At 50.8% G+C, this 26249-nt stretch overlaps 1 protein-coding gene across 3 annotated transcripts in view; it reads left to right on the forward strand.

Moving 5' to 3' along the window:
- GRIK4 (glutamate ionotropic receptor kainate type subunit 4) overlaps nt 1-26249 on the forward strand; it is a 352218-nt gene that overhangs the window by 212074 nt on the left and 113895 nt on the right. For all 3 annotated transcript variants that reach the window (XM_042957687.1, XM_042957686.1, XM_007072913.2), the window contains one exon: nt 22566-22727. In XM_042957687.1, the coding sequence (XP_042813621.1) occupies nt 22566-22727 (162 nt within the window). The remainder of the gene's footprint in view (nt 1-22565; nt 22728-26249) is intronic.

Consider the following 26249-nt stretch of genomic DNA (forward strand, 5'->3'; position numbering starts at 1 on the left):
TATTCATATGTGGAATCTAAAAAACAAATCAACAACAAAAACAGAGACTCACATAGAGCAGAAACTCATGGTTGCCAGAGGAGACGAGGGTGGGGGGATGGGTGAAATGTGTGAAGGGGATTAAGAGGTACAAACTTCCAGTTACAAAAAAAATTTACATCATAGGGATGAAAAGTACAGCATGGGGAATATAGTCAATAATATTATAATAACTTTTTATGGTGACAGATGGTGACTACCCTTCTCGTGGTGAGCATTTCATAAAATATTGTCAAATCACTGTGCTATACACTTGAAACTAATGTAATATTATATGTCAACTACATTTCCATGAAAAAATAAATGGAAATTAAAAATTTTTTTAATGTAAAAAAAGAAGGCTGGTTGATTTAGGGCATCTGTAATAAATCAATTCGATTGACTGCTCTAGATTTGATCAGTTGATTGCCCATCATAAGAGCTGGGAGAAAAATATCCATCATGAATCAAACTTCTAACCCATCAATTTAGTTGACCCTATAGAAAGCCGTTTTTTCTCTCTGTCGGGGTCTGGGCAGCAGGAGACTGAGTGTGCCAGTCCCGAGCTTTGGGGGCCAGGGGTGACTGACACAGGGAAGGAAGTGAGCCAGAGCTCGCTGGCCAGGAGGACCAGGCAGCTACCATGGACAGAGCCAGGGAGGCCTGGACAGGTCCAGGGAAGAGCCAGGTCTGGTGGTACAGCAGAGGCCGAGGCTCAGTGAAGGAGTGACAGTGAGATGTCAGGCAATGAGAGAGACACTTCAGCGAGATGGGAGAGACCAGGGTATAGGGACAGGCCCTCTCCTGACCAGAGGAGGGTGTCATTGGTGGGAAATTTATAGATGTTGGAGGCACACAGTTGTAGCAAACAGCAAAACAGATGTCCAGGGCTTTTATTTACACATCTATTTCAGAATGAGATTTGGGGTAGTTTGTACTGGGGTCGGAGGTTTGGTGAAACAGCTTCTTGCCCTGGTTCTGGTTCTGATGGGTCGCAATTTAGTCCCAACAAAGCAAACCTCTAATGAACAGGTGGGAACAGGCCTCTGTGGGTACCTGGCTAACGTGGGAGCCCAGGGCAGAGGAGTGGTAACTTCATAACTTTTAAAACTGTAATGGAAAACTACGAGCCAGGATGTTCCTTTGGCCAGAGATCAGGACGGGAACCAGAAGGAAGCAAGTCCTGGCAGGTAGACCAGAGGGAGGGTGAGAGTCCAGACCCAAACAGGGAGCAGAGCAGGGCAAACAAGAAAATTACTTGGCATTAATTACATTCACAATGTCATACAACCATCATCACTGTTTCTAAAACTTTTTTTTTTATCGCCCCAGACAGGACCTCTGTACCCATTATGTAGTAACTTTTCATCCCCCTCCCCCCAGCCCCGGGTAACCTCTTACAGGTTCTCTGTCTCTGTGCCTTAGCCTTTCCTCGATATCTCATACAAGTGGAATCATACAATATTTGTCCTTTTGTGTCTGGCTAATTTCACCAGCACACTGTTTTCTAGGTTCATCCATGTTATGGCAGGCATCACAGCTTTATTTTTTTTTTACTTTTTTTATGTGGGAAAATACACAAAACATAAAATTTACCATTTTAGCCCCTTTTAAGTATACCACTTAGTAGAAATAAGTACACTCACATTGACGTCATCACTATCTGTCTCCAGAACTATTTTCAGCTTCCTGAACTGAAAGTTCACACACCTACTGAACAATAACTCCCCATCCTTTCTTCCCCCCACCACCCTGCCCTGACCGCTGGCAACCATTGTTCTTTCTGTTGCTATGAATGTGCCTGTTCTAAGTACCTCTTATTTGTCCTTTTGTGTATGACTTACTTCACTTGGTGTAACGTCTTCAAGGGTCATTCATGTGTCAGAATTTCCTTCCTTTTTAAGACTGAATAACGTTCCATTGTATGTGTAGACCATTCTGTTTATCCATTCATCCATCAGCCGATACTAGGGTTCCTCAATTTTCTGGCTGTTGGAGATAATACTGCTATGAACGTGAGTATATAAATATCTGTTTGAGTCCCCGCATTCAGTCGTGTTGGGTATAAGCCGAGGAATGGAATTGCCGGATCAAATGGAAATTCTATGCTTCATTTTTGAGGAGCCCCCCAAATATTTTCCAGAGTGGCTGCACCATTTTTCATCCCTACCAGCAATGTGTGAGAGTTCCAGTTCCTCCACATCCTTACCAACACTTGCTATTTATTTATTTATTTATTCATTCATTCATTCATTCATTTATTTATTTATTTACTTTTTAATAATCACCATCCTCATGGGTGTGAAGTGGTCAGATGTGTTTCTTATTTCTCTCTGGAGTTTGCAAATCAAAAGAAGCAAGGCTTCTTTGTTGAAGAATGGCTGAAGTTGAGAGTCCTACTGATTAAGAAGCTTTGTGAGGAGAGAAAGTAGCCAGTGTGTTAAAAACCCAGTCAGAACTGGTGAAAACCCCCAGGTCAGGAGCTTCCTGGCTGTGTGCCCCCTGAAGCTCTTGGGGACCTCAGTTTCTTCATGTGTAAAGCGGGAATAATAATATCCATCTCAAAAATTTCGGGTGAGATTAAAAATCAGCTATTGATAACACTTTGCATCTGGTAGGTCATACCAACTGCCGTAACAGATAAACCCTTAAATCTCCTGGCTTTACACAACCGAACTATATTTCTCATTCAACTCAAGCCCCCAGAGGGTGTTCCTGATAAGTGGGCAGCCTTCCATAATGTTGTTTGAGGGCCTAGGCTTCTTCCGGCTTGTAAAAATGTCCTCCTAGTGGCCCGGAATGGGAGAAAAACATGGCGGATCAGACACAGGAGGCTGTGAGAGCGACACACAGTATTTCTCCTCATGATTCCATTGGCTAGCACCCAGTCACATGCCTGCACCTACCTGCCTACCTGCCAGCAGGGTACTGTGCACCCAAGCAGATGAGGAAACGGGTTTGGTGATCCGTTAGCCACACTGCCACATTATTAAATTATTAATCATTGTCACACATATCTTTCACGTGTGCTGGAAAAACGATTAGCGTGCGAAGCCCTGGCAAGTCTGTTTACGGGACAACTGATCGTGCACGTGGAAGTCTGACTAGCACCTAGTCATAAGGGTGTCCGCTCCCTTAGAACTAAAAGGGTCGGCCCCTGGAGTGCGTGTCCAGGATGGCGGTCCCGTCTGGCACCTCCAGGTGGGGGCACGCTCAGGACTGTTATGGATTCGCCGAGCTCGTTCCCCTCTGGAGTCTGGAAGGAGTCTCTGTCCTCCACTCGGCCTCGGGCTTTGGCAGGGGAACCACTGTTCGGCAAGACTGATGGAAATTCGGACAGAGGACGCGAGGAATTAAGGGCCTTTGGGCAAAGCCCAGTTGGCCACTGAGACAGCAGAGATGTCGTCTGAAGAGAGGAGGTGAAGGAGGAGGCACAGTTTGAGCTAATAAATCTGGAGGGATTACCAGCTACTAATGAACCCAGGGAGATTTGCAATCACCGCCTAATAGAAAAGATAAAATCACCCTAATCTGTTGCCAGAGACTACAGATGGGCCCGGTGCCAAAGGAAGGAGCTGCAGCCTCTGGGGAGAAGCGTAGAGAGTTAAGGTTAAGGGTCACAAGTGGTGAAATGTCAGCGAAAGGCAGGAAATAGTTGGGCCCTGGGCTGGCAGGTGTCGGTGGCATGGCTGGCTGGGTGCCGTGATCACCGATGCGCTGTGGTGCCCCAGGCCGGGCCTACACCTTGGTGCTCCTGGTCCCACCATTGTGCCGGAGGGCAGACTGCCATTTGTGGGGTGTAGAGAGAGGCCACGGCCACCGCAGAGTTCTTCCCTTGGGAAATCCAGAGAGAAGGGGCTGGGTGCTGGCCGTGCCTTGTTGGGAGACATGGCGAGGGTTTGCAGCGGCAGGAGCCCTCGTCAGATAGAGGACAGGCCAGAGAAGCAGCTATGACTTCTAGTTATAGCCCTGCTGTGAACTAGCTGAGTGACACAGCAGTAATGATGGTTGACTTAGTGAATACCTTCCACACTCAAGGCTCTGTCATTAGTGCTTCTCAGTTATTCTCTCACGTAAACCTCAAGACCATTCAAGCGGAAGGCACCGCTTTATTCCCATTTTAGGGATGAGCTAGTGGAGGCTCCTAAAACTCAAGGTAGTAGAGCCAGGTCATGATCCCAGGTGGTTCTAGCACTTAACCACTTCATTCTATCACATTTGTGCCCCCGTCAGGCTTGACTTCCTCATCTATAAAATGATGAGGTTGTGGGCACCTGGGTGGCTCCGTGGTTGAGCGGCCGACTTTGGCTCAGGTCATGACCTCACAGTTGGTGGGTTCGAGCCCCGCGTCGGGCTCTGTGCTGACAGCTGGGAGCCTGGAGCCTGCTTCGGATTCTGTGTCTCCCTCTCTCTCTGCCCCTTCCCCACTCACGCTCTGTCTCTCAACATAAATAAATAAGTAAACATTAAAAAACATTTTTTTTTTTAATGATGAAGTTGTATTAGGTGATCTCTCGGGGTCTTTCCAGCTCTGAACTTGTTTTATCCTACACCCTGCCAGGGGCATTCCACATCACAGCACCCTCAGATTGAGAATGTTTCCTGGAGGTGAGGGAATATGACCATGAACTTGGAGGGCCTGCATGGCCCACGAGAGCAGTTTCTGTTCAGCCAACAGCTCCTCGGCTTCCCAAAGAGTAGCCAGGTCCCAATGAGTCCTTGCAAGGAATAACCCTTCTAAGCCCCTGTCTCTGTCTTGTTTGGGCAGAATGAATATATGCAGCCAGTTTTTCTCCTCCGAGTTCATTTTTACTGTCAAGCAGACCAAGCCTATGTTTATTCTTCTAAAGGTCTATCAGAGAGATTAAGGAATTGGAATTGCTGAAATGACAGGGAGGAAGAAAACCATTGATTCCAGAGGAAGTGCTCACCGTCCGTCCCTTCCGATCCTTGCTTTGGTGAGCCAACCCTCCCTGTCTTTTTTCAGATCTTACTTAAATGTCACTTCCTCAGGGGGGTCTCCCCTGATACCTTCCCAGCACCCTGTGTTCCGTTCACAGAACATATTTGTGAAGGACGTGGAACTCCTCAGTGGGCTGCCAGTAAACATTATTCCCTTCCCTTCCTTCTTTCCCGCTTCTCTGTTGGGTATGTCCATCCTTAAACCTCAGTTTCCCAATTTATTGCCTTTAGTTTTATCAGAGCTAATATCAGAAACCTTTCACAATTGGCTTCTCACCTAGTTAGAATGACAGTTCCCACGGTGCTCAAACGTCTTCTGTATCTTAGTCTTTTACCAAAAGCACACACCGTACGGGTACACACTCCTGCACACACACACATGCACACACACAGCTAGCCAGCAGCTAACAATCCATCGGTCAGACAACTTTCTAGTGCCAGAGCAATTGATTCTAAAGTGTAGTTCATCGCAAAATTATTAAGTCAATCTACATACTTCACCTTTATTGAGCCTTCTAGGAGAACTACCCTGCGTAATACAGTACACTTTGGTGAATAAATATGTTTTTAGTGTAACTAGGAAAGGAGTAATGGAGTGGAAGCTCCCCATGGGTCTGTCTGAACCTCCATGGTACCACCCCCCTCCAAGGCCAACCCTATGACGTAGCGGGTCCGGCAGTATCGAATGTCTCCTGGGCACACACGCGGGTATGCCAGCATCTTAAGGAGAAGCTCTTAACTCCAAAATTGTGCCCTCTGGCTGCTGACCCCCCTGTGCCTGCGCTCTGAGCTAGGTCGCTGGTACGGAGGGGGTGTATTCAGAAAGAGGAATGGCAGGGAGAATTGGAAGGAGATTTAGGAGGTATTGACTGAAGAGTTATTCGTTGCATTTGCACTTGGGGAGACTGTGGCTGACTGCTGGAAGCCCCTTGGCCCGAGTTATAGGATTATAAAGTGGTTAGTCAGCCGTGATTTAGCGACTTACCTTTGGAAAATGCTAAAATCGACTCTACTTATTCGGCAGAGATTTATTAAGTGCCTACTGTATGCTGGGGAATCCAAGCAGCCGCGTGGTGGGGCTGGAAGAGCTCTGTTTGTAATTGCGAGGTATGGAAGGCCAGAGGAGGGGAGCATTTGGTGCTTCTTCGGGAGCGTGAAGAAAGGTTTACAGATATGGCTTCCTTTCATCGTGTTTTAAAGGATGGTGAGAAATGAGAATGGCTGAGGGATACGTAGGCAGAGGTAAGGCATGAGTCTGAGCAAGGGTGTGGGGGCAGCAATGCGGCTGGAGCGAGGGAGTGGGGTGCAGACAGATGGAACCAGAGCCAGCAAAGCCAGGTTTGGGTCAGATGACGTCCCATCTGCCCCGCAGAGTTGATGGACTTTTTAGCATTGGCGTTGGCATTGGCAGGCCCAGGATCTTGTCTTGGCTGTCCCACCAACTGACCATGTGTGTACCCTTGAACAAGTCCTTCCTCCCCTGGCAATAAACTAGAGGGTCTCCAGAGATCTCTCGACTCTGAAATGCTGTTGACTTCATGAATTGGACTCCATTTATATGATAATGGCTGAGTGACTTCTCCTGACCAGCATGTTTACCACGTGAAGTAGGTGATTTTCCTCCACACGGCTTTTCAGTGTCTCTGTCCACCTTGCATATCTCTCCCGTGGCCCCCACAGGCCAGGTCCCCACAGTGGGACCGAGCACCCCTGACTCTTGAGCTGTGCGGCTCTCTTACTTTCCCTTGCCCGGAAGTAGCCATCCTGTCCCCTGTGCCCAGCCTGCTTCCCCAATGGATGACGGGCCTCCCCGGTCTCAAAACTCAGTTTGTGCCAATATGGTAATGGATGAGGATAGCATCGAATTTGGGGACCGTTGAGAGCATCTAGCTAAATCTTGTCATTTCACAGTTGTGGACATAACTGAGGAGGGAGTTATGACTCACCTGAGCTCTCCTAGTGAGAGCCAGGAGTGGGGACCGGAGGTCCCCCGGCCCGCAGGCCCACACGTTCACTGGATCAGCACTGACGGAGGACTCACTGTGTCAGGGATGCAACAATGAATAAAGTTCCGTCGTCGAGGAGGTCACACTAGATGGGGAGATAAACCCAAGTAAATTATTGTAAGTGAACAGGTTAAATAAAGCGAGGAAGATCTTCCCAGGGCGTTATGGGACCATCAAACAAGGCACCCTTGGCCTAGCCCGACAGGTTCAGGGAAAGCTTCCTGGAGGAGGCTGCACCCCAGGGGCCTTTAAAGAATCTCTGGGGATTAGCCAGGTGGAGAAGGGGGATGGGCAGGATGTTCTATCTAAATGAAGGATACACACAGTTTAATGCCTTAGACAACATTTGCTTTTTAACCAAGGCCTTAACCAAGGAAGCAGATAATGTGGAAAATTGTGAAGTTGGTGAGGAAGGTATTTTGGGGTGGGGAGAACCTTTCAGAGCCTTCATTCCTCACACAGGCAGCCAGCTTTGCTGTCCTGTGTAAGGCGGGCGGAGAGGGGAGGTTGAGTCCCAAGTGGACCCGAGTTAACACCTCGAGTGTGGACGTAGCTTGTCACACATGCCCGAGACACTTGAGGCTCACGTGGATAGCTGTCAACAGTTGTCCCCCTGCAAGGTGATGGGCACTGCTGACCTAAGGAGAGAAGTGAAGCCAGGGCTGGCTGGGGAAAAGTAGGGAGATTGGGCTGGTCCTATAGTGGGGTGGCCCTGATGTGCTCATGAAGCCAGCTACTTGTAAGTATCTGATGGAAGAACGATTCTGCCCCATTCCTTGTCGTGAAGCAGGCTCAGCCTGGACTGGCAGAGTGGCCCGTCCTCTGCTCTTCTTTATTGGCAGGACCTTCAAAGCCCGAGCCCTGGGGAAGGAAAGCCGCAGGCGGCTGTGGTGGCCGTCAAGGGGGCAGATGACAGAAGGCACGGGTCCAGACCCGACTCAAGGTACCAGGTGGTGTAGATTAACTTCAGCTGGAGCTCCAGCAGCCCTGGGCCGGCAGGACTCGTGTCTAATACTCAGTCCTCCTGTGTTACTGCTGCTCTTCAGATGGCCACCCCTGCCTCGGAGCTTCTGAAACTTCCTCTCTCCTCACTCTTGACCGTACCCGGTAGGGGGCTACGGACCAGGAGGCGTTTGAATCGAGCCACGGCCTGCCTGGGCTGGCAGATGTGTGGCTATGTTCACCGAGTCACGTTGGGCGAGGACCTTCCCCTTGGCCAGCCCGGGTGACCGAGAGAGTCATCCCGAGCTGCCTAGGAGGCTTCTCCAAGAACTACCATATTTGAGATATGCCGCTCGTGTTTCTTCATCTGCTGTCTACCCAAAGCAAGAGTTGGTCTCAGCCGGGGCTGATTAATCCGTATATCTGAGGGGGCGGTGGGGGAATGAGGCACTGTGGTCAATTATCCTGGAAGAACCAGGCACCGGTAGCAGGGATGCGGGATCATTGAAACTGGAAATGACCCAGTTAGGCCTTTATCCCAGAGCTTGGGTTGGGGGAGGAGCCCGGCATCTGGGCTTCGCGCTGGGGTCTGGTTTTTAAAGCTGAGTCAGGAGCTTCCAGATGCACTTGAATCCTTACCACGTGGGGCAGGGGATGCAAGAGTGGAATGAATATTGCCAGGAAAATCGATGGAAACCGGAGAAGCATTCGATAGGGGGTTTTGAGACCCTAGCGGAGGCGGAAAAAACTGCTTCGCATCGGAGGAGCCAATTATCAGACAACCCCTTTGCTGATGTTTGACAAACAGCATGACAGTGAACGTGGGTCCCGCGGGGCTCCCAGAACTAAGGTTGAGATATTTGTGTATCATCCGTTTAATAGTAATTGAAAGTTGTTCCCTCTGTCTGCCCCAACACGCATACCCACACACGCGCACACGCTCATCTACGCCTGTGTGTGTCGCCGACTGGGTGCACCAGACTGTGCATATGAAATCAATCAAATTGAAATAAGAAGTAGACCCAGGGGACTCCTCTGGTTTAGAATCTCTGGAAACGTAATGGAAATGGACCCCTGTGACTGCCCAGGCCTTCTGTGCAATAGAGCTTTGGGAGAAAGGAAGACTTGCCTTGCCCTCTGTCACAAATTTGTTAACGATTCAGAAGTGCCATTAATTCAGTGAGAGAGGAATCGGCCTCCCCTTCTGTCCGGTGACCCAGTAGTCCCCGGTCATGTCCAATCACGGGTCTGATCATAAAAACCTACCCATTTACAGGGCGGCCTGGGTGGCTCAGTCGGTTAAGCATCCAACTCTTGATATTGGCTCAGGTCATGATGTCACATGGTTGTGACATGGAACCCTGAGTCGATCTGGGCACTGACAGCGGGGAGCCTTCTTGGGATTCTCTCTTTGCCGCTTCCCCCCCTGCCCCCCCCCACGCGCAGGCACTTTCTCTCTCTCTCTCTCTCTCTCTCTCTCTCTCTCTCTCTCTCTCAAAATAAGTAAATATTTAAAAAAGAATCTACCCACTTCCATAGCTGGCAATGGAATAGTGATCGCTTCCTGATTCTGAGTACCACCCATGTGCAGACACCGTTCTAAGCATTACGTCCAGGATCTTGAGTCCTCAGAATATCACCACCAGATAGGTGTTCCAGTTCTACGAAGCAGGAAAGTGAGAACCAGAGAAGTTTGAGAGCCCGGTCTGGGGTCCTTCAGTCAACATGTGCTGAGCTTGTGGAGCTGAGAATTTGCCCGTGACCTCCCAGCCCACACCTTGTCCTTATCACATTGATCTTTATTGCTTTTTCCGTGCTGTATTAATTTTCTGTTGCTGTGCAACAAATAACTCCAAAGCAGCTTAAAATAACCCCGGTTATTAGCTCACAGTTCTGTAGGTCACATGTCCAGCATGGCGTGGCTGGGCTCTCTGCTCGGGCTGAAATCGAGATGGTGGCTGGCCGTTTTCTCATCCGCAGTTCGGGGACCTCTTCCAGGCTCATTTCTGTTGTCAGGATTCATGTCCTTGTGGTTACAGGACTGAAATCTCTGTTTTCTTCCCAGCTCTTGGCTGGGGATTGCTCTCAGCATTCAGAGGCCACTCTCTGGTCCTCTGTGACATCCCGATCTCATCTCACTAACAGAACCTCCTTCTATGTCAGCCTTTCTCACACTTGGAATCTCTGTGACTTCCTTGTCTGTAACCAGCCAGAGAAAACTGGTTTTTTTTTTTAATGTTTTTTTTTAATGTTTTATTTATTTTTGAGACAGAGAGAGACAGAGCATGAACGGGGGAGGGGCAGAGAGAGAGGGAGACACAGAATCGGAAGCAGGCTCCAGGCTCTGAGCCGTCAGCCCAGAGCCCGACGCTGGGCTCAAACTCACGGAGCGCGAGATCGTGACCTGAGCTGAAGTCGGCCGCTTAACCGACTGAGCCACCCAGGCGCCCCAAGAGAAAACTGTTTTTAAAGCGCTCAAGTGCTTAGGTCAGAACCACCTGGATAATCTGTGCCTTATAACATAACATAATCATGGAAGTAGAACCCATCATAGCCCCAGTCCTGACGAGAGAGAGAGAGAGTGAGTGAGTGAGTTGTGGGATGGGGGGGACTCTTGGGGGACCACCTTCCAATCCTCCCTACCACGCTGCCAACCTTGTATGTTGGTTTATTTCTTTTGCCATCTGTCCCCGCCATTACCTGCTGAAAGGATAGACAAGAGATACAGCCGTGGAACCAGGAAGAAGGGACTGGAGAGTCTTGGGACAGGAAATGACATATCTCCTGAGAGGTGATACAGCCAGGTTCTCCTTGCTGGCCCGCTGCAGGGCTCTGGGCAGGGAGCACCCCAGTCCCTGCTGGTGGTCCGTAAACCAGCCCCAGAGAGAAGATTGAGAGCCGGAGAGGGAAACTGAGGCCACTTGGCACTGCATTCGCACCACAGGAGCTCCTGGTCCTGAGGAATTTGGGCCCTGCTGAGAAGAATGTTTGCGGTTTACTGAATGTTTGGAAAGCATAGGGAGTCTGAGAATAAAAGACGTTATGGCAAATCGTATTATTATTATTATTACATTATAAGTGCTATTGTATTACAAGCACCATTAGGAGTATCAAGTAATGTTATTATTAAGCAATCCAGCTTCTCTGTCACCAGCATCAGGCTCCACTCAGTGTCAGAGGCATCAGCAGCTCAATTAATCACCATCCGAGGCTCCCCCCAGCCCCGTCTTTGCGGTTCTGACACCTCACGTTCCCAGCCCAGCAGTGAACGTGACATCTGCCCAACCGGGTGAAGCCTCCGGCAATAACCCCCCTGGATTTCAAAACTGGATTTATCTTGCCCAGGAGTTAAGATCTTCTGGAAACCATTCCAGATGCTCTCTCTTGCTTGCAATCCTTCAGTAGCTCCCCATTACCCTCAGGATAAAGTCCAAAGCAGCCTCTTACGAACCTCCCTCTCTGGGCTTTACCCTGCCCTGTTCCCCACCACCCATAGCCCGCCCCAGCCAGACTGAGAGACGTACAGTTCCCTGAATTTATCACACACCCTCGCTCCTGGGGCTCCGGGCTCCGCCTCCCACCTCTCCATCCGGGTGGCTCCTGCTCTTCCGTCAGGCCTTGTCTTGCAACCAGCCCTCAGCTTAGGAAAATCCACAGAAATTCTGATACAAGGGACCCCCTTGATCCGTACCCCTAGCACTTGTACTGACCAACTGTCTGGGACTCGCCTCCGGCTTGCCACCGAGCAGGTATATATAGACCTTGAAGACAGCGACGGGCTTTGTTGTGTATCTAGTGCCTAGTGGGATGTGTCATCTATAGGAGATGCTCATATCTTTTGTGCGACGAATGAGGTAAAAATGGCCCAGATCTGAAAGTCTCCTGGTATTACAGTTCCCTCCCCTGTGGGAAACAGTCTGAGAGCCCGGTGGCCTGGGTTCTGGTCCTGCCTTAGTCACATTCGTCCTGACTGATCTTGAGCATGTCAGAGACAGCGAGAGTCCCAGCCGCTGCGGGAGCCCATCGTTTTGGTCCTGCTGCAGAGATGCCGAGGGGCAGAGTCAGTAGGAGGCCAGGGCTACGGATTGACCGCATCACTCACCTTCCTCAGAATCTCCTTATGTCCCTTGTGAAAGGGATGCCTCGAGTCTCTACGTGCCTGAGGCTAATGAGTTGGGACCTGGGAAGAGGGAGGTTTAGCGCCTGATGTGGAGACGGGAGGCCTGATCAATGGATCCTGAGTGCAGGGGACCTCAGAAGTAAGGAATCGATGTCTGATAAAGGAAGCAGACCTGCAGAGAAGCAGTAGCAATCCCCAGCCTAAGGGGAGAGCACAGTGTCCACTATTTCTCATGTCAGTTTGACCCACGGAGGTTTCAGCTTCACAGTTGATAACCACTTATTGAGTCCCAGAGGCACAGAACAGATTTCTAAGTGCAAAACGAAGACGGTCACGGCTGCTGGGGTGGAAATAGGAAGGTCTTTCCCCCTAGCCTCTGCCTTCCTCTTCCTGGGAGCAAATGACCAAAGGCTTTGGAAAGGCGATCCCACCCTGACGGGTGTTTACAGGTGAACGTTAATTCATTTAACGAGTGTATATTGAGCATTTGCTAAACACAGGCATGGGGTAAGGTACAGGGAACAGATCAATAAACGAGACGGAATATGGTCTGCATTTGAAGTCCTGTTTGTGGATTCGTGTTGGGAAAGAGAAGCAGAGAAGGGACTGGGTCCCTGGGAGGAACAGATACGCGTGTTTAGGTCACGGGGAGAAATGAATAGGAGGCATGTAGGGAGAAGAATCCAGGAGATCTGGGGGCTGAGAGGTTTAGGACCAAATCTCCCATTAAATGGAATTCACTGACAGGTATGAATTAGCCTCCCAGCTGCTACTTTCTTCAAAGCCCTATTCCACAAAAGCGATTGCCCAGCCTGCAGAGAGCAGAGGCTTTGATGCAGATTAACAGACAGACAGAAACCGGGTGTGGGGAGGGAGGGGATGCACGGGTACCCACCGCTCTGGACTCCTCATGGCTGGAGCCATCAGGGCTTTCCTGAGACAAGCTGAGAGGGCACTTATGAGACAGGGGTCTGGGACCTGGCCTCCGCCATGCCTTGGGTCCCCGGAAAAAATGAATGGATATAGCCATAAAGAAGAGCCTCGGGAAATTGAAAGGTCCACGCTGTCCATGGGGTAAGGTGAGGGACAAGCGGCCAGGCACTCTCTTCTTAGTTTCATTCAACCAAAAGTGTTGACTTCTTTCTCTATGTCGTGCACCAGTGTAAGTGCTGGTGATATGAGCGCATTTGTCTCCAGAGCACCCAGTCCTTGGAAGGCAGCTTTGGACAAACTCACATGATATAAAGTTCTGATATATGTATATCTACGGTGGTGGCCGGGTTGAGGCAAGGGCTCGTCCCGCCTGTCTTGGGGGATGGAGGAGGTCAAGGTGAAGAATGAACAGAGGAGTAGACAGGGTTCACAGCATGAAAAGACGTGTGCGTAAACCTAAGTTTGTTTTTGCCCTGTTTGCGGTCAAGAGCATTGGGAAGTAGAGGGGGACTCGTGATCAAATGTATAGTTTAGGAAGATCCTTCCAGCAGTAGCCCCGAGAAGGAGCTCGGAGAGATGTAAATGGCTTAGTTGGTAGTCCAAGAACAAGCTGGTGAAGATCTGAATTGAGGCAGAGGTGGTGGGGATGGTGGGCAGGCGAAAGATTCAAGAGATGTGGAGGATGTAAAATGTTCTCGATGACCAGGAATGAATGCATGCACAACTGAATGAGATGGGCAACGTGAGAGAATGGAAGAAACAGAGAAGGAGTTACAAATTCTAAACTGAACGGCAGGTGGATGATGGTCACGTTCACAAGTAGGCAACCAAGGGCGGGAATCGGATGGGGGAGGAAGGGTCAGGAGTTCAAGTATGGGAATGATAAAGTCTTAAGGATATCTTGCATTAGTCCAGCTTCATCATAACAGCCTAAGAAGTTGGAATCTTTTGGTGTTCTCAGTACTCCTGGGGTGAGAAAATAAAAGGCTGTCAGTCATGGGGGCACCTGGGTGGCTCAGTCAGTTGAGCGTCCGATTTCGGCTCAGGTCATGATCTCGTGGTTTGGGAGTTCGAGCCCCGTGTCGGGCTCTGTGCTGACAGCTCGGAGCCTGGAGCCGGCTTTGGATTTTGTGTCTCGCTCTCTCTCTGCCCCTCCTCTATTTGCGCTCTCTCTCTCTCAAAAATAAAACATAAAAAAAGTTCTTAAAAAAAGGTCAATCGTGAGCAACCTCAGGGAAGGGCACATGTATTTAGTTTATCCTGTGCCTCTTGGTGACCTGGTTCTGGGTGCACAGTCGGGAGAAATGGGATAATAAGCACTGATCTTCTATGCCAGTACCCGGGTCTTAATCCTGTGTCTGTCTTTTGGGTAAGACACTTAACTCCCAGGCACCTTGGTTTCTTCTTCCCGCAAATGGGAATATGAATGTCCTTGTGGGGACCAGAAGTGATCTATGGAAGTGCCTTGTGAGCTATGCAGAGCCGTGACGACAGAAGCAGTGAATGTTATTAACTCAGTAATAAATAGATGTTTAATAAATGACTTGGGCTTTAGGTGAGGTAGGCTCCTGGCCTCCCCTCTCAGGCAGTGAGAGGCCAGGGCTGGGCATGGAGGTGAAGGGATCAAAGGCAGAGTCTTGGGCGAAAGCAGCCACAAAGCAAGGGTGTGTTTGAAGACACCACTGTTAAGAATAGAAACCAGGGGCACCTGGGTGGCTCAGTCGGTTAAGCGGCTGACTTCAGCTCAGATCACGATCTCATGGTCTGTGAGTTCGAGCCCCACGTCAGGCTCTGTGCTTACAGCTCAGAGCCTGGAGCCTGCTTCAGATTCTGTGTCTCCCTCTCTCTGACCCTCCCCTGTTCATGCTCTGTCTCTCCCTGTCTCAAAAATAAATAAAACGTTAAAAAAAAAATTAAAAAAAAAAAAAAGAATAGAAACCAAAGAAAGACAGAACCCAACTAGGTCTGGGTGGCAGAATTCAGGGAGATTCCAGAGGCCATCAGGCATCAGAATGGCACGTTTTAGGGGTTGTCCGTGGGCGTGGCAGGAAGGGAGCTGTTCAGGTTCTTGGGCCACTGCCACGGGCCACCAGGAGCTGAGGGTTTCACGCAGGAACAGAGAGGCTCGCCTTTGTGGCACAATCTGGGAGCCTCTGCCCCATGCTGCCTCCTCGCTGCCTGTTAACGATGCCTGAAAGTGCACGCAAAAGGCATTCCTTGAGCGATTTTATTGTTACTATTACTAATGCTAATCACTCAAGGAGTTTGTATCTTCCTTTGAGTTTGTATAGTGCTTTTCCTGTACATGATCTCTTTTAAGCCTCACTGTGAAGTGTTTTTTTCCCCCTCACTTTGTAACGAGAAAACTTGTCTAATTAAAAGAGATAAAAATAAAGAGATTAAAAAATGCAAAAAGCAAAGATTGGTTTCGGAATATGGGATTTCAGTGAGGAAAATCGAGGACAAAGTACCAATTGATAGTATGTGCCTTAAAACGTTATAACTCTATATTTATGCCTGCTCTGTCCAGAACAATTATTCTCCTAATCGTTTAATTAAACCAATGAGGCAGATTTGGCTTTCACTGCCTTTCTCTAGGCACTAGGGACGCAGCAATGAGCAAGAGAGCCGACAAGCCAGCAGGGAAGCGTTTGTGGCGCAAACGATGGTGACCGCAGAGGCGTCTTAGGGATGGCTAAGGGTCCTGAGCAACTCACGCAAGACGGCCAAGTTCACGAAGCTGCATTCACTGCCCACTTCTCGATGCACCTCAGCCACACACATCTTCAATCATACCGCCTTTCTTTCCACTTCCTTCCCACCTGCTGCACCCTGGGGTCCGCTCACTTTCCTTCTCTGGGCTCTTCATGCTGAGCATACGTGGTGTGGCACAAACCTTGGCTCGCCCGTGCTCTCGAGGTCATCGTTTAGTTGCTCGGTCTGGGACCCCCACCAAGCCCCAGACCCCTTCCCTTTGTGATTACAATCCTTCTCGTGCCGAGATTTAGTCGATGTGTGGTGATCCCCTTACTCAGTCTATCAGTGTCCGTTTTGTAGCTGCAAATCTCATCGGTCTTACGAGTCGTGTGTTCTGAAATCAGTTTTAACTCCATTTTGCTGGCAATTCTACCGCCTTATCCCAGTGAACTCGTAGCACCCCTGACCCTTGGTGGCTCTCCCCACCGCGGCCGCACAGTGGTGAGTAGTAGGCGGTATGAGAACACGGAGCCCTGGCTTTGAAGTCAGCTGGGCCTGGGTTTGAATCCAAACCCCTTTGTTGACAGCTGTGTGGCCTCAGAAGAGCCACATCACCACTCTGGGCCTCAGTTCCTTCAGCTACGTGATGACTGTGGCAGCTTCTATGTCATGGGGCTGCCGTAAGGATGGATTGAAATCCTGCGTGTGAAGTGCTTAATTCGGCCAGGCACATAGTAGGCGCTCAATTAATTGTAGCGGTTGTTATTGTGAATATTGCTTTGTCGTAATTATTTATGGTTGGAAGATCTGGAACGCCAAGCCTTCTGTCTTGACACAAATAGCCACACCAAGCAATTAACACCTTATGGCAACTTATTTAGCAAAACTTTTCTCATTCGACGAGTAGCTAAGAAAAGCTTCCTGAAGAGTGAGGGGGAAGAGAAGGAGAGAGGAGAAACCCCCAAGCCCGATATTTCCCTTTGTCAGGATCCAGCTGTAGCGTGGGGAGCAGGAAGAGGAAAGAGAAGGGGGCAGCGTGGAGGAGGGACGGCATTTGGAGGGACGAGAACTCACATGTTACGAATGCCTACTCTGCGCCAGCCGCTTGCCATGGATTATCCCTGCAGGGCAGGTATTCTCTGCATTTTACAGGTGACCAGGCAGCAATTCAGAGATGTTACTGACCTGCCCGAGATCACTCAACTAGTTTGTGGCCAATCAGGATTAGAACCCAGGATTGTCTTATTTCAAACCCTGTGTTCTTTCTGCTGCACCCTAATGTCTCCTGATGGGACTGCCACACGGCACAATTCCAGCGGCCACCCCTCACACTGCCATCGATGTAAATGGCCCCTGGGGGTTGTGCAGTGGAGTGGCCACGTCTCCTGAGATCGGATGTGTGGCCTTGGTTAACAGGCTGTTAGAAAGGGGAAACGATGAAGGCCTGACCTGGTGGGATTGGAAAGGGAGGGATGGGGGCGCCCGGTGACTCTTGATCTCAGGGTTGTGAGTTGGAGCCCTACATTGGGTGTAGAGATTATTTAAAGGTACAGTTTTTGGGGTGCCTGGGTGGCTCAGTTGGTTAAGCGTCCAGCTCTTGTTTTTGGTTCGGGTCATGATCTCACGGTTCATGAGTTCGAGCCCCGTGTCGGGCTCTGTGCTGACACTGCAGAGTCTGCTTGGGATTCTCTGTCTCCCTGTCTCTCTGCCCCTCCCCTTCTCTTACTCTCTCCCTCAAGATAAAAAAAAAATAAATAAAAATAAATAAAAGAACTTAAAAAAATAAAATCTTTAAAAAAGTGGGAAGGGAGGGACAGACTTAAGAGACATTCGAGGGACGTGCAAGAGACAGATTTGACAAAGTTGGCAATGGACTGGATGGGGAGGTAAAAGATGAAGGAAAATTTGGAATTTCTAGCTTATGTAGCTGGGGGAAGAGTAATATGCTACTGGGTTAGAAATACGAGGGAGAAGGGGCTGTAGGGCAAATAGAACATCATAGAATGCCATTTCCGCTACTTCCCCGTTTGACGCGGGCCCAGGCCCAGGTGATGTAGGGTGAGGTAATGGACTGCACCCGGGGGCCTCTGTTTGGCTTTCTGCATTTCTCCTTAGAGAACTGAATCTGGACCATTCAAACCTCTTGCGCTTTGCGCTCTCGTCGCCTGACCTTGTCCCCGGGCTCACAGCCTGCCCGTGCTCCAAGCTTGGCGGCTGGAGAGCCATGAAGTCTCTGTAGCTGGCACGTGAGCAGATGCCCGTTGGTGGACCAGGACCCTGGAAACGTCCCACCTGCTGGAGAAAGTGAGGGGACACTCAGACGGGTTGTGCCACTCGTGACGATGACCTCTCCATGGTGTTCTCAAGCCCTGCTCCACGCCTGTTCAAAATACCCCTCATCCAAGGGTAACCCCTGAATTCGTTCACGACATGACCTTCGGCTGTAGCTATCGAGTTCCCTGCAAATCATTGCATACTCAAGAATTCGCACACACGCCCTCACCCGTACGTGCGTGCACGCGTACACATTTAAGAATGTCCTGATGCGAAAGCCAAGTGGTGAGAAAACAAGCTGTCAAGAATGTGTCTTTTGAAGTACGATAATGCGACGCGACGTCCAGAGGACAGGCGGGGGGTGGCGCAAATTTTACTCGTGTTCTTACGCCTGCTTTAGGAGCAAGACTGTGGATTAGTGGTAAGAGTTAGGCGCGCTGAGGACCCCAGGGTCCTCAGTCAATGAGAAACATCTTCAATCAACAGTCCTCAGCCAACATTTACCAAAGAGCCTCTGGGTATCAGGCCCTGCTCTAGGTGCAGTACAGAGCCTGTCACAAATTCATTCAGATTTGGAGTAACGGAAGATTTGGTCTTGGCGTCCTCTGCCATTCGGCTTTACCATTTGCTCTTCCCCCTGCTTTCCCGCGGTGTCACAACGATGGGATCCACTCCCATTGGGAGTGGGGACCCTTAGGATTTCCCTTCCTGAAGCACTTACAAGAAGAGAATGAAGGCTCCTGTAAGAATCTGTCCCGCCCCACGGCTTCCAGTCCTTCCTCTCCTTTCAAGGAAGGTTGCAGCCAGCCAGGCTGTGTGGTTAGGGGAACATAGGGAACCCAAGGGAGCCAGGTGTGCATTCTTAGAGCTTGTGGTGGGCAGCAGGAACCAGATGGCTTTTAATCCCCTCCAATCCTCAAATGTGTTAACTTTAGGAAACATCCCTCTCAGCAAAATGTTTCCACCGCTTGATTTGGGGTTTATAATCCATGTTTGCTTGAATGCGTTTAGAGTAGCGTTTCCCTGAGTACATTTTGTAGAGCACTACTGTGAGACGCTCAGGTTTTGGAGGGGAGAAGCGTTCCATGGTCAATATGTTTGGAAGGTTCTGGGTTGAACAAAACGTAAACGAGCTGCTTTGCTGGAGGACGTCTTTAAGCCTTTTAACATGCTAGCGTGTGTTACGAATCGTGAAAAGGCAGGTGTCCTAAGCAGTCTGTTCTTACCGTAACGTGGAACCTTGCTGTGGTGCGATTCCTGTTAACATCCTGGAAAAAGCTAGTGTCCTGAGGAACACACTTTGGGAAACGCTGGCTTAGAAGATGTTTATTGTATAGAAACTGGCGGTTTTGCATATTCATTTAGAAATCAGCCTTCAACGGCGGCAGGAGAGGCCAGGTTTAGACATAAAGAGGCACTTCCTAACTGACAGGGCACTCAGGGAGCAGAGTCTAAGAGTGTCCCGGGAAATTTTGATAAGAGAACACACCGCCCCCTTTCTTGTCCTTCCACAAGCTCTCCCGTGAGTCATTATAAATAGATTGAGTTATCAAGGAAGCTGCTGGATCTTTTTATCTTAAGGGGGCCTTTGAAAAAGGATATAATTGAGGGATGAGAAGGTAGGAATTAAAAGCAAAAAGACACCCTGGCTGACTTCTGGAGGGGCTGTCTCTTAAGTGTCGGTAATTAACTCATTCATTCTTCCTCTGCCCAGAACACAGAGTTGAAGGAAACGCCTTTCCAACTCAGGTTTCCGCAGCAAGTGGAACTCAGGTAGAGGGTCAGAAGCTGCCTGAGATCTCAGGGTCGGATTTTGGTCACTGTCATACGTTGAGCGCTTCTGTGTGCCCAAGACGATGCCAAGCCTTTTGCACGCATTTGCGGAACCTGGATTTGAACACCAAAGCCCTAGTCACTCTATGCTCTTATGGCCTCTGTGAGTCTGCAGACACCTGAGACGTCAGGGCTCCCTTGAGATGAGCCTCCTTCTGTCAGCCTGCGTGGGGGAGAGGAGGAAGAGGGGGAGAGATGATCTGTGGCCACACTGACAAGGAAACCAAGGGAGAGGGGACATCTTCCAGCTGGTGAGGCCCCTCAGTTGCCTGACAGCAGCCTGGCTCTTTGTCCCGCCACACCCCTCCCCTGCCAGATGCATCTCTCCTTAGCCACCTGTGCCTTGTGCTGCTGGGAGCCCACGGTGCATGGACAGCTGCCCTGTTTGAGAGCTCGGAGATCGTATCAGTTTATGAATCAATACGTTCTCTGAGGTGTCTGTGTTCCCCTAACGGGAATGTGGCAGGATCTAACATCTACCTAATCCTCATCCGACTCCACGCTGTCAGGGATGAGAGGCTCCAAAGGAATCTTTGTAGCTTCGGTCTGTAAGCTGCAGTTTATCAGGCTAGACTCTGGGCACGGGAGATCAGACCTGTGGCCTTGGCAGTGGCTCTAGATGTGAGGGGCCAGGCCAGGGGCCTGGAGGAGCTAAGTCTTAAGGAAGGGAGTCTGCCTGAAGGAAAGCAATGTTTCTGCCCAGCCGGAAAGTAAGCCCCAGGCACCTCCCATCTGTCATGTCAGGCAGAGTGGCCGATGGGTTAGTCCTGGGGTCCGTAACTACTGTGTGCCCACGGGGTGTGGAGCCATGTGTGAGGTACTCAGAGCGAACGTGTGACGAATGTGACTTCAGTGTGTGAAAGTGACCTGACTTGCATTCGGAGAATTCTTCCAGGAGCAGGATTGGTGAGCTAAACCAATCCACACCCTCTTGCCTGGTTTCCTTGCCTAGAGCCTTAGAGGTCCTGGACGCTGAGCTCAGCCCTGCCTGAGGAGGGCGATTCTTCTCCCTCTGACACGGACTAGCCTTGATGGGACTCATGCCCGCAGGTTCTAGCTTGCTGAGGGATCGGCTGGCTCCGGCCCAGGGATTGCAAGAGGGCCACGGGTCCTGGGAGAATTCCCTTGAGTTTCTAAATGTCACTGCTGCACATGGGGTTTCTCTGACTGCCTCTTCTAAAGTAGCAGCACTCCCCCCCCCCGCCCCCGCCAACTACAGCCTCCCATAGATGACCAAAATTATATCTATTTATTTACGGGCTTACAATCTGCCTCTTCCATTAGCCCACAGGCTCCTTGAGGGCAAGACACGTGTCTCTCTTGTTCGTATCTTCTGTACCCAGAACATCCTTTGTGCCTGTGTCTAGCTCATGATAAACACTTGAATGTCTGTTAAATGAATGGAAAAAAAATATAACAAGTGAAGGCACAACCCTCCGTGCAGACCGGCCGGTTGAGATTCTTCCACAGCAAACTTGGTTTGGCCACTCTTCTGTTGACAGTCCCCTCGGGTCCCATCACCTACAGGAAAAAGCCCCTGTGCTCTGGCCTCTGCTGACCTCTCCGGCCTTATTTCTCACCATCCCCCACGCCCCTGCATCCCACGTGCTCACCCAGTGACTCCCAGACATCGGTGTGCAAACAGCCTTCGCACCTGCTAAAAACGTAGACTCCTGGGCCTCAGCTCAGGTGATTCAGATGGTGTTGGGTGGGGCCCAGGGATTGTCACTTTTTTTTTTTTCCTTTACCGTTACCCGGGAGGGGTGCCTGGGTGGCTCAGTCAGTTAAGCATCTGACTTCAGCTCAGGTCACGATCTCACGGTTCGTGGGTTCGAGCCCCGTGTCGGTCTCTGTGCTGACACCTCAGAGCCTGGAGCCTGTTTCGGATTCTGTGTCTCCCCCTCTCTCTCTGCCCCTTCCCTGCTCACACTCCGTGTCTCTCTCCTTCAAAAAATAAACAAACATGAAAAAAAAATTTAAAATAAATAGTTACCCGCGAGACTGGGGCACCTGGGTGGCTCTCAGCTGGTTAAGCATCCAACTCTTGATTTCCGCTCAGGTCATGATCTCATGGTTCGCGAGTTTGAGCCCCACATCATCGTGCTCTGTGCTGACAGCACTGGGCCTGCCTGGGATTTTCTGTCTCCCTCCGCTGCTCATGCTCTCTCTCGCTCGATTTCAAAACTAAATAAATAAACAAACCAAAAAAAAAGACAGCCGGGAGAATTCCGATGGCAGGTGCTCTGGAGACCACACTTTGAGGAGCCATGCCCTGTCAAAGTACATCGCAGGCAGCTGGCTGGGGGGGGGGGGGGTCACACTTCCTCACCTCCATGCCTTTGTATCACGGCCACTTCTGTGTGGCATCGCTTTTGCCCGTCTACATTCCCCACCCAGAAAATGCCTCTGCCTCCTTCAAGACTCAGCTCAGGGGTCGCGTCTTCTTTGGACACAGCCCTGCTTCCACCAGGCACGTTAGTTTTGTTGTTTTCCTTCCTCTCTCCGTACAGCACGTGTCGCACACACCTCTCTTAGAGATCATTCCGCTTTTTTCGCTTCTTTTCTCCTCCCCTCCCTCAACACCGTGAGCCCTCTGAGAACAACTCGTGGTTCTCTCTGGACCCTGAGTACCGAGCAGGGTGCCCACCCGCAAGTGTCCGTTGGACCAGAAGTCCTTCTGGTCCCCCAGATGTGCCCCCCAGATGCGCCCCAGCCAAGTGCGTCCCCACACCTCTTCCCTGGCTAACCTAACCCTCTTCTCTGACTGCCGGGTCTTCCAGGAGTTCTCGCTCCAGAGAATGGACAGCCTCGTGGATGATCGTGTCAACATCCTGGGATTTTCCATTTTCAACCAGTCGCATGCTTTCTTCCAAGAGTTTGCCCAGAGCCTCAACCAGTCCTGGCAGGAGAATTGCGACCACGTGCCCTTCACTGGCCCTGCGGTAAGTACCTGCCGGAGCCCCCGCTACCCCCGGTGCCCCTTCACCTGCACACACACACACTCCCTCCTAGAGCCCTGCCCTGCCCGGCCCCACCCAGCTCAAAGAGAGGTGTGTACGGGTGCTGGGAAGCGGTTACGAGAGAGGTTTGACGGGGATGAGCTGTAAATGGAGAGGTTGGTGGAGGGGAGCAGGCCGACCGCCCTGCAGGGCCACGGAGCCGTCGTTTAGTGATGTCTGCGCGTCCCCTATGGCCAGACTCCCGGTCGTGCTGTTGCTGGGGCCTGCCTGAGTTTAGGATCCAAGAATCCTCTGACTGTGGGCACCTGGGTGGCTCAGTCGGTTAGGCGGCTGACTCTTGATTTTGACTCACGTCATGGTCTCGTGGTTTGTGAGATCGAGCCCCGTGTCAGGCTCTTTGCTGACAGTGTGGAGGCTGCGTGGGATTCTCTCTCTCTGCCCCTCCCCTGATCGTGGGCGCTCGCTCTCTCTCAATAAATAAACATTAAAAAAAAAAAAAGAATCCTCTGAGTGGAAGGCACTTTTAGTTCGTCTGCTTCCTCATTTTTCGATAAAGGAAACCGAAGCCCAGACTGGGAATGGGGGTAAGGGTGGGGCCGTGGAGGTCTTGTTCAAAGTCTAACGCCAGGGCTTTTGCAGGGCAAAATTCGAGTCGGAGACTCCTGATTCCGGGTCCACGGTTCTCTCCATCACACTGGACCACCGCCCTGAGTAGGTCCTCATCCGGGGAGGCTTCCTTTATGCCCTCACCCACGCTCTTCCTCTCTGTACTCCCTTCCCCTGCGGCGTATGTGATGGAAGGGAAGCCGTCCCTGGCATACTCCGCTGGGTTTGATGTCCTTACTCTGTGAGGACAGGTCAAGTATGTGTGCTCGTGTCCGTCTGGTAAAAGGCAAGTCCTCAGGGGACTGGGATTGCCTGGCTTTCTAGGTCCCGTCCCAGCCGTGTGACGTGTCAGCCCCGCGAAGCCCCATAAGACAGCTCGGGTGATGCTCACATAACTTTCTGAAGGAGCTGCCGTCAGTATCTCCACTTCGCAGCTGATGAAACTGAGGCCCAGAAAGGTTAAGTGAACGGCCCAGGGTCACACGGCTAGTGAACAAAGGAACGAGCATCAGAACCCAGTTCAGAGTTTTAACTGCTCGGCCATCTTACCTCTTTCTAGGGCCATCATTCTCCTGCCTCTGTCAGTCGGCCTGGGGAAGTGAAAGTAGTTCGTGGGTATTTGTCATATGAGTGAGTAAGTGAGGCAGGTGGAACAGTGAGCTAGAGATAGAAAGAACCGGAAAAGAAGTAGGCCTGAGAGGTGCAGGGGAATTGGGCACCCCACTGGAATGGGACATTCCGTGGCTTTTAAAATGGGAGCCATATGGGGCACCTGGATGTCTCAGTCAGTTGAGCATCCAACTCTTGATTTCGGCTCAGGTCATGATCTCATGGTTTGTGGGATCGAGCTCCATGTTGGGCTCTCTGCTGACGGCACGGAGCCTGCTTGGGATTCTGTCTGTCCATCTCCCTCTCCCTCTCTCTCTCTCTTTCTCTCTCTGCCCCTCCCCCACTTGTGCACATACTCTCTCTCTGAAAATAAGTAAAAAATGGAAAAAAAACATGTAAAAAATAGGAGCACGCCTGCCTCTGGTACACGTCCGGGGCAAGGACATTTCTGAACATCTGCACAATGGACACCTAAGTGGTTGGCCAAGGCGGTCATCCAGTGGCAGACTTGCTGAAGGCAAGGGCATGGACAGAGTGACCTCCCAGCAAACATTGTACTTCTTTGATTGCATAGCCTGGTAGAAATCTTAGGGAGGAAGAGGTAACTAAAGGGTCAGAGCTCATGCAAAGCTCAGGGGGCTTTGATCAAGGAGCCAGGTGGGAGAAGGGCACTTGAGAACTGAGTTTCAGGAAAGGCTTAAGGGGCACATCCCAACAACGTATGTTAGACCCAAAAGAAGTGAGAATCCGTAGAAAGGAGTTGGCAGGGGTGAAACATCTGAAGAAGGGGGATTCTCACTGCCAGTTGATGCGTCAGGGACAGTGCGGGATGTCTTCAAGCACAGTGTCGCGGTAGGACCAGGTGCATCCCTCCCAGCCGGATGCAGGCCTGTCTTCCCGGTCCTGCCACCGTGGCTCCGGTATTTGGATGAGGCTGGCGGACCGGAAAGACTCACAGCATAACATCAGGAAAGGAAACTGCTGCCTGCTCTCCAACCCAGGCTGTCCCACGTTTGGCATCTGGCCCTCGTGAAATAAAAGTTCCGTGTGACGTATTTCCAGTTACTCTCTGAGGGTCTCAGCCCTTCCATCAGCATTCACGTTGACCACAAGCAGGCAGGCGAGAGGCCTTCCCTGGGACCCAGTGGGGGAATTTGTAAGGACCCAACGAGGAAGCCAGCCCCGTGCCTCTCACGGGTCTCTAGGGCTGGCCGTGCTCACACGTGCCGAAGAGAGTACTGGCCTCGGAGGCACAGGATCTGGATTTAAATACCAGCCTTGCCGTTTTCTTGCTCTGTGATCTTGGGTCGCAGTTTTGTAACGCTTCGGGGCCTCAGATTCTTCTTCATCTGTAATTTGGGGCTGATTATGCTAGACCACTTTAGAAGATTCTCAGGAAGATAAAGTGAGCTATAATGCCATCTTCAAGTGACAGTTACTCATTGAATGGGCTTATTCAACATGCTATCTGCCAGCCACTGGGATAGGCATCAGTAAAGACATCAGGTCGCTTTTGCTAGAAATGCTGTGTAACGACCAGCCCCTAAATCTCACTAAGCGTGTAACGCGAAGCATTTGTGCCGCTCGTGCATCGGAGCACCTGGGGGGAGGGGGGGAGGGATTAGCTCCGGATTCCTAATCTGGCCGGGGATCAGCTCGTCTAAACAACTCATTCAGTGAATCTGGGCTAGGGCAGTTCTGCTCCACATTATCTCTCCTGCTTCCCCTGGCCCAGCAGGGAGGCCAGCCTGGCATAGTCTCGTGGTAGTGGTGGCAGGACAGTAACAGATCAAGTGGTAACACACCAGACCTCTTAATCAGTTTCCCAGAATGTCCCCTGAGAGGGATGCTGCTCCCCCTGTGGAAGCAGAGTGAAGCCCCTCAGTTCGGCCTGGAACGATCAGGGAGGGCATCCCAGAGGAGGAGGAAGCCAAGACCGCCCTGCTGCTCACTTAGTGTGTGAGACGCTGTGCCGGGTGCAGCCGGGGCCGCGTGTCCTGTCACGTGGAAGCAACCCTCCTGACCTCATTTTTCTCCTTCCCAATCCCAGTCTCAGACCTCCCGAAGCCTCAGCACCTTATGTTCCTCAAGAATGTTGGGGGGCATTCAGGGAGGGGGCGTGTCCAGAGGCTCCCTCCATGCTGGGGGTGGAGAACAAGAGTACAAGCCTATTTCAGAGGGGAGGTGTGAGGAGCTTAAGGGCAAGCCTGACACCTAGCCCCGGTCACCGGGAGGGGACAGCCGGTCCTGGGTCCCGGATTGTGGTTGTACCTCAGTCGGCTTTCTCTT

This window comes from Panthera tigris, chromosome D1 (assembly GCF_018350195.1).
Source record: "Panthera tigris isolate Pti1 chromosome D1, P.tigris_Pti1_mat1.1, whole genome shotgun sequence".
NCBI classification, from domain to species: Eukaryota; Metazoa; Chordata; class Mammalia; order Carnivora; family Felidae; genus Panthera; species Panthera tigris.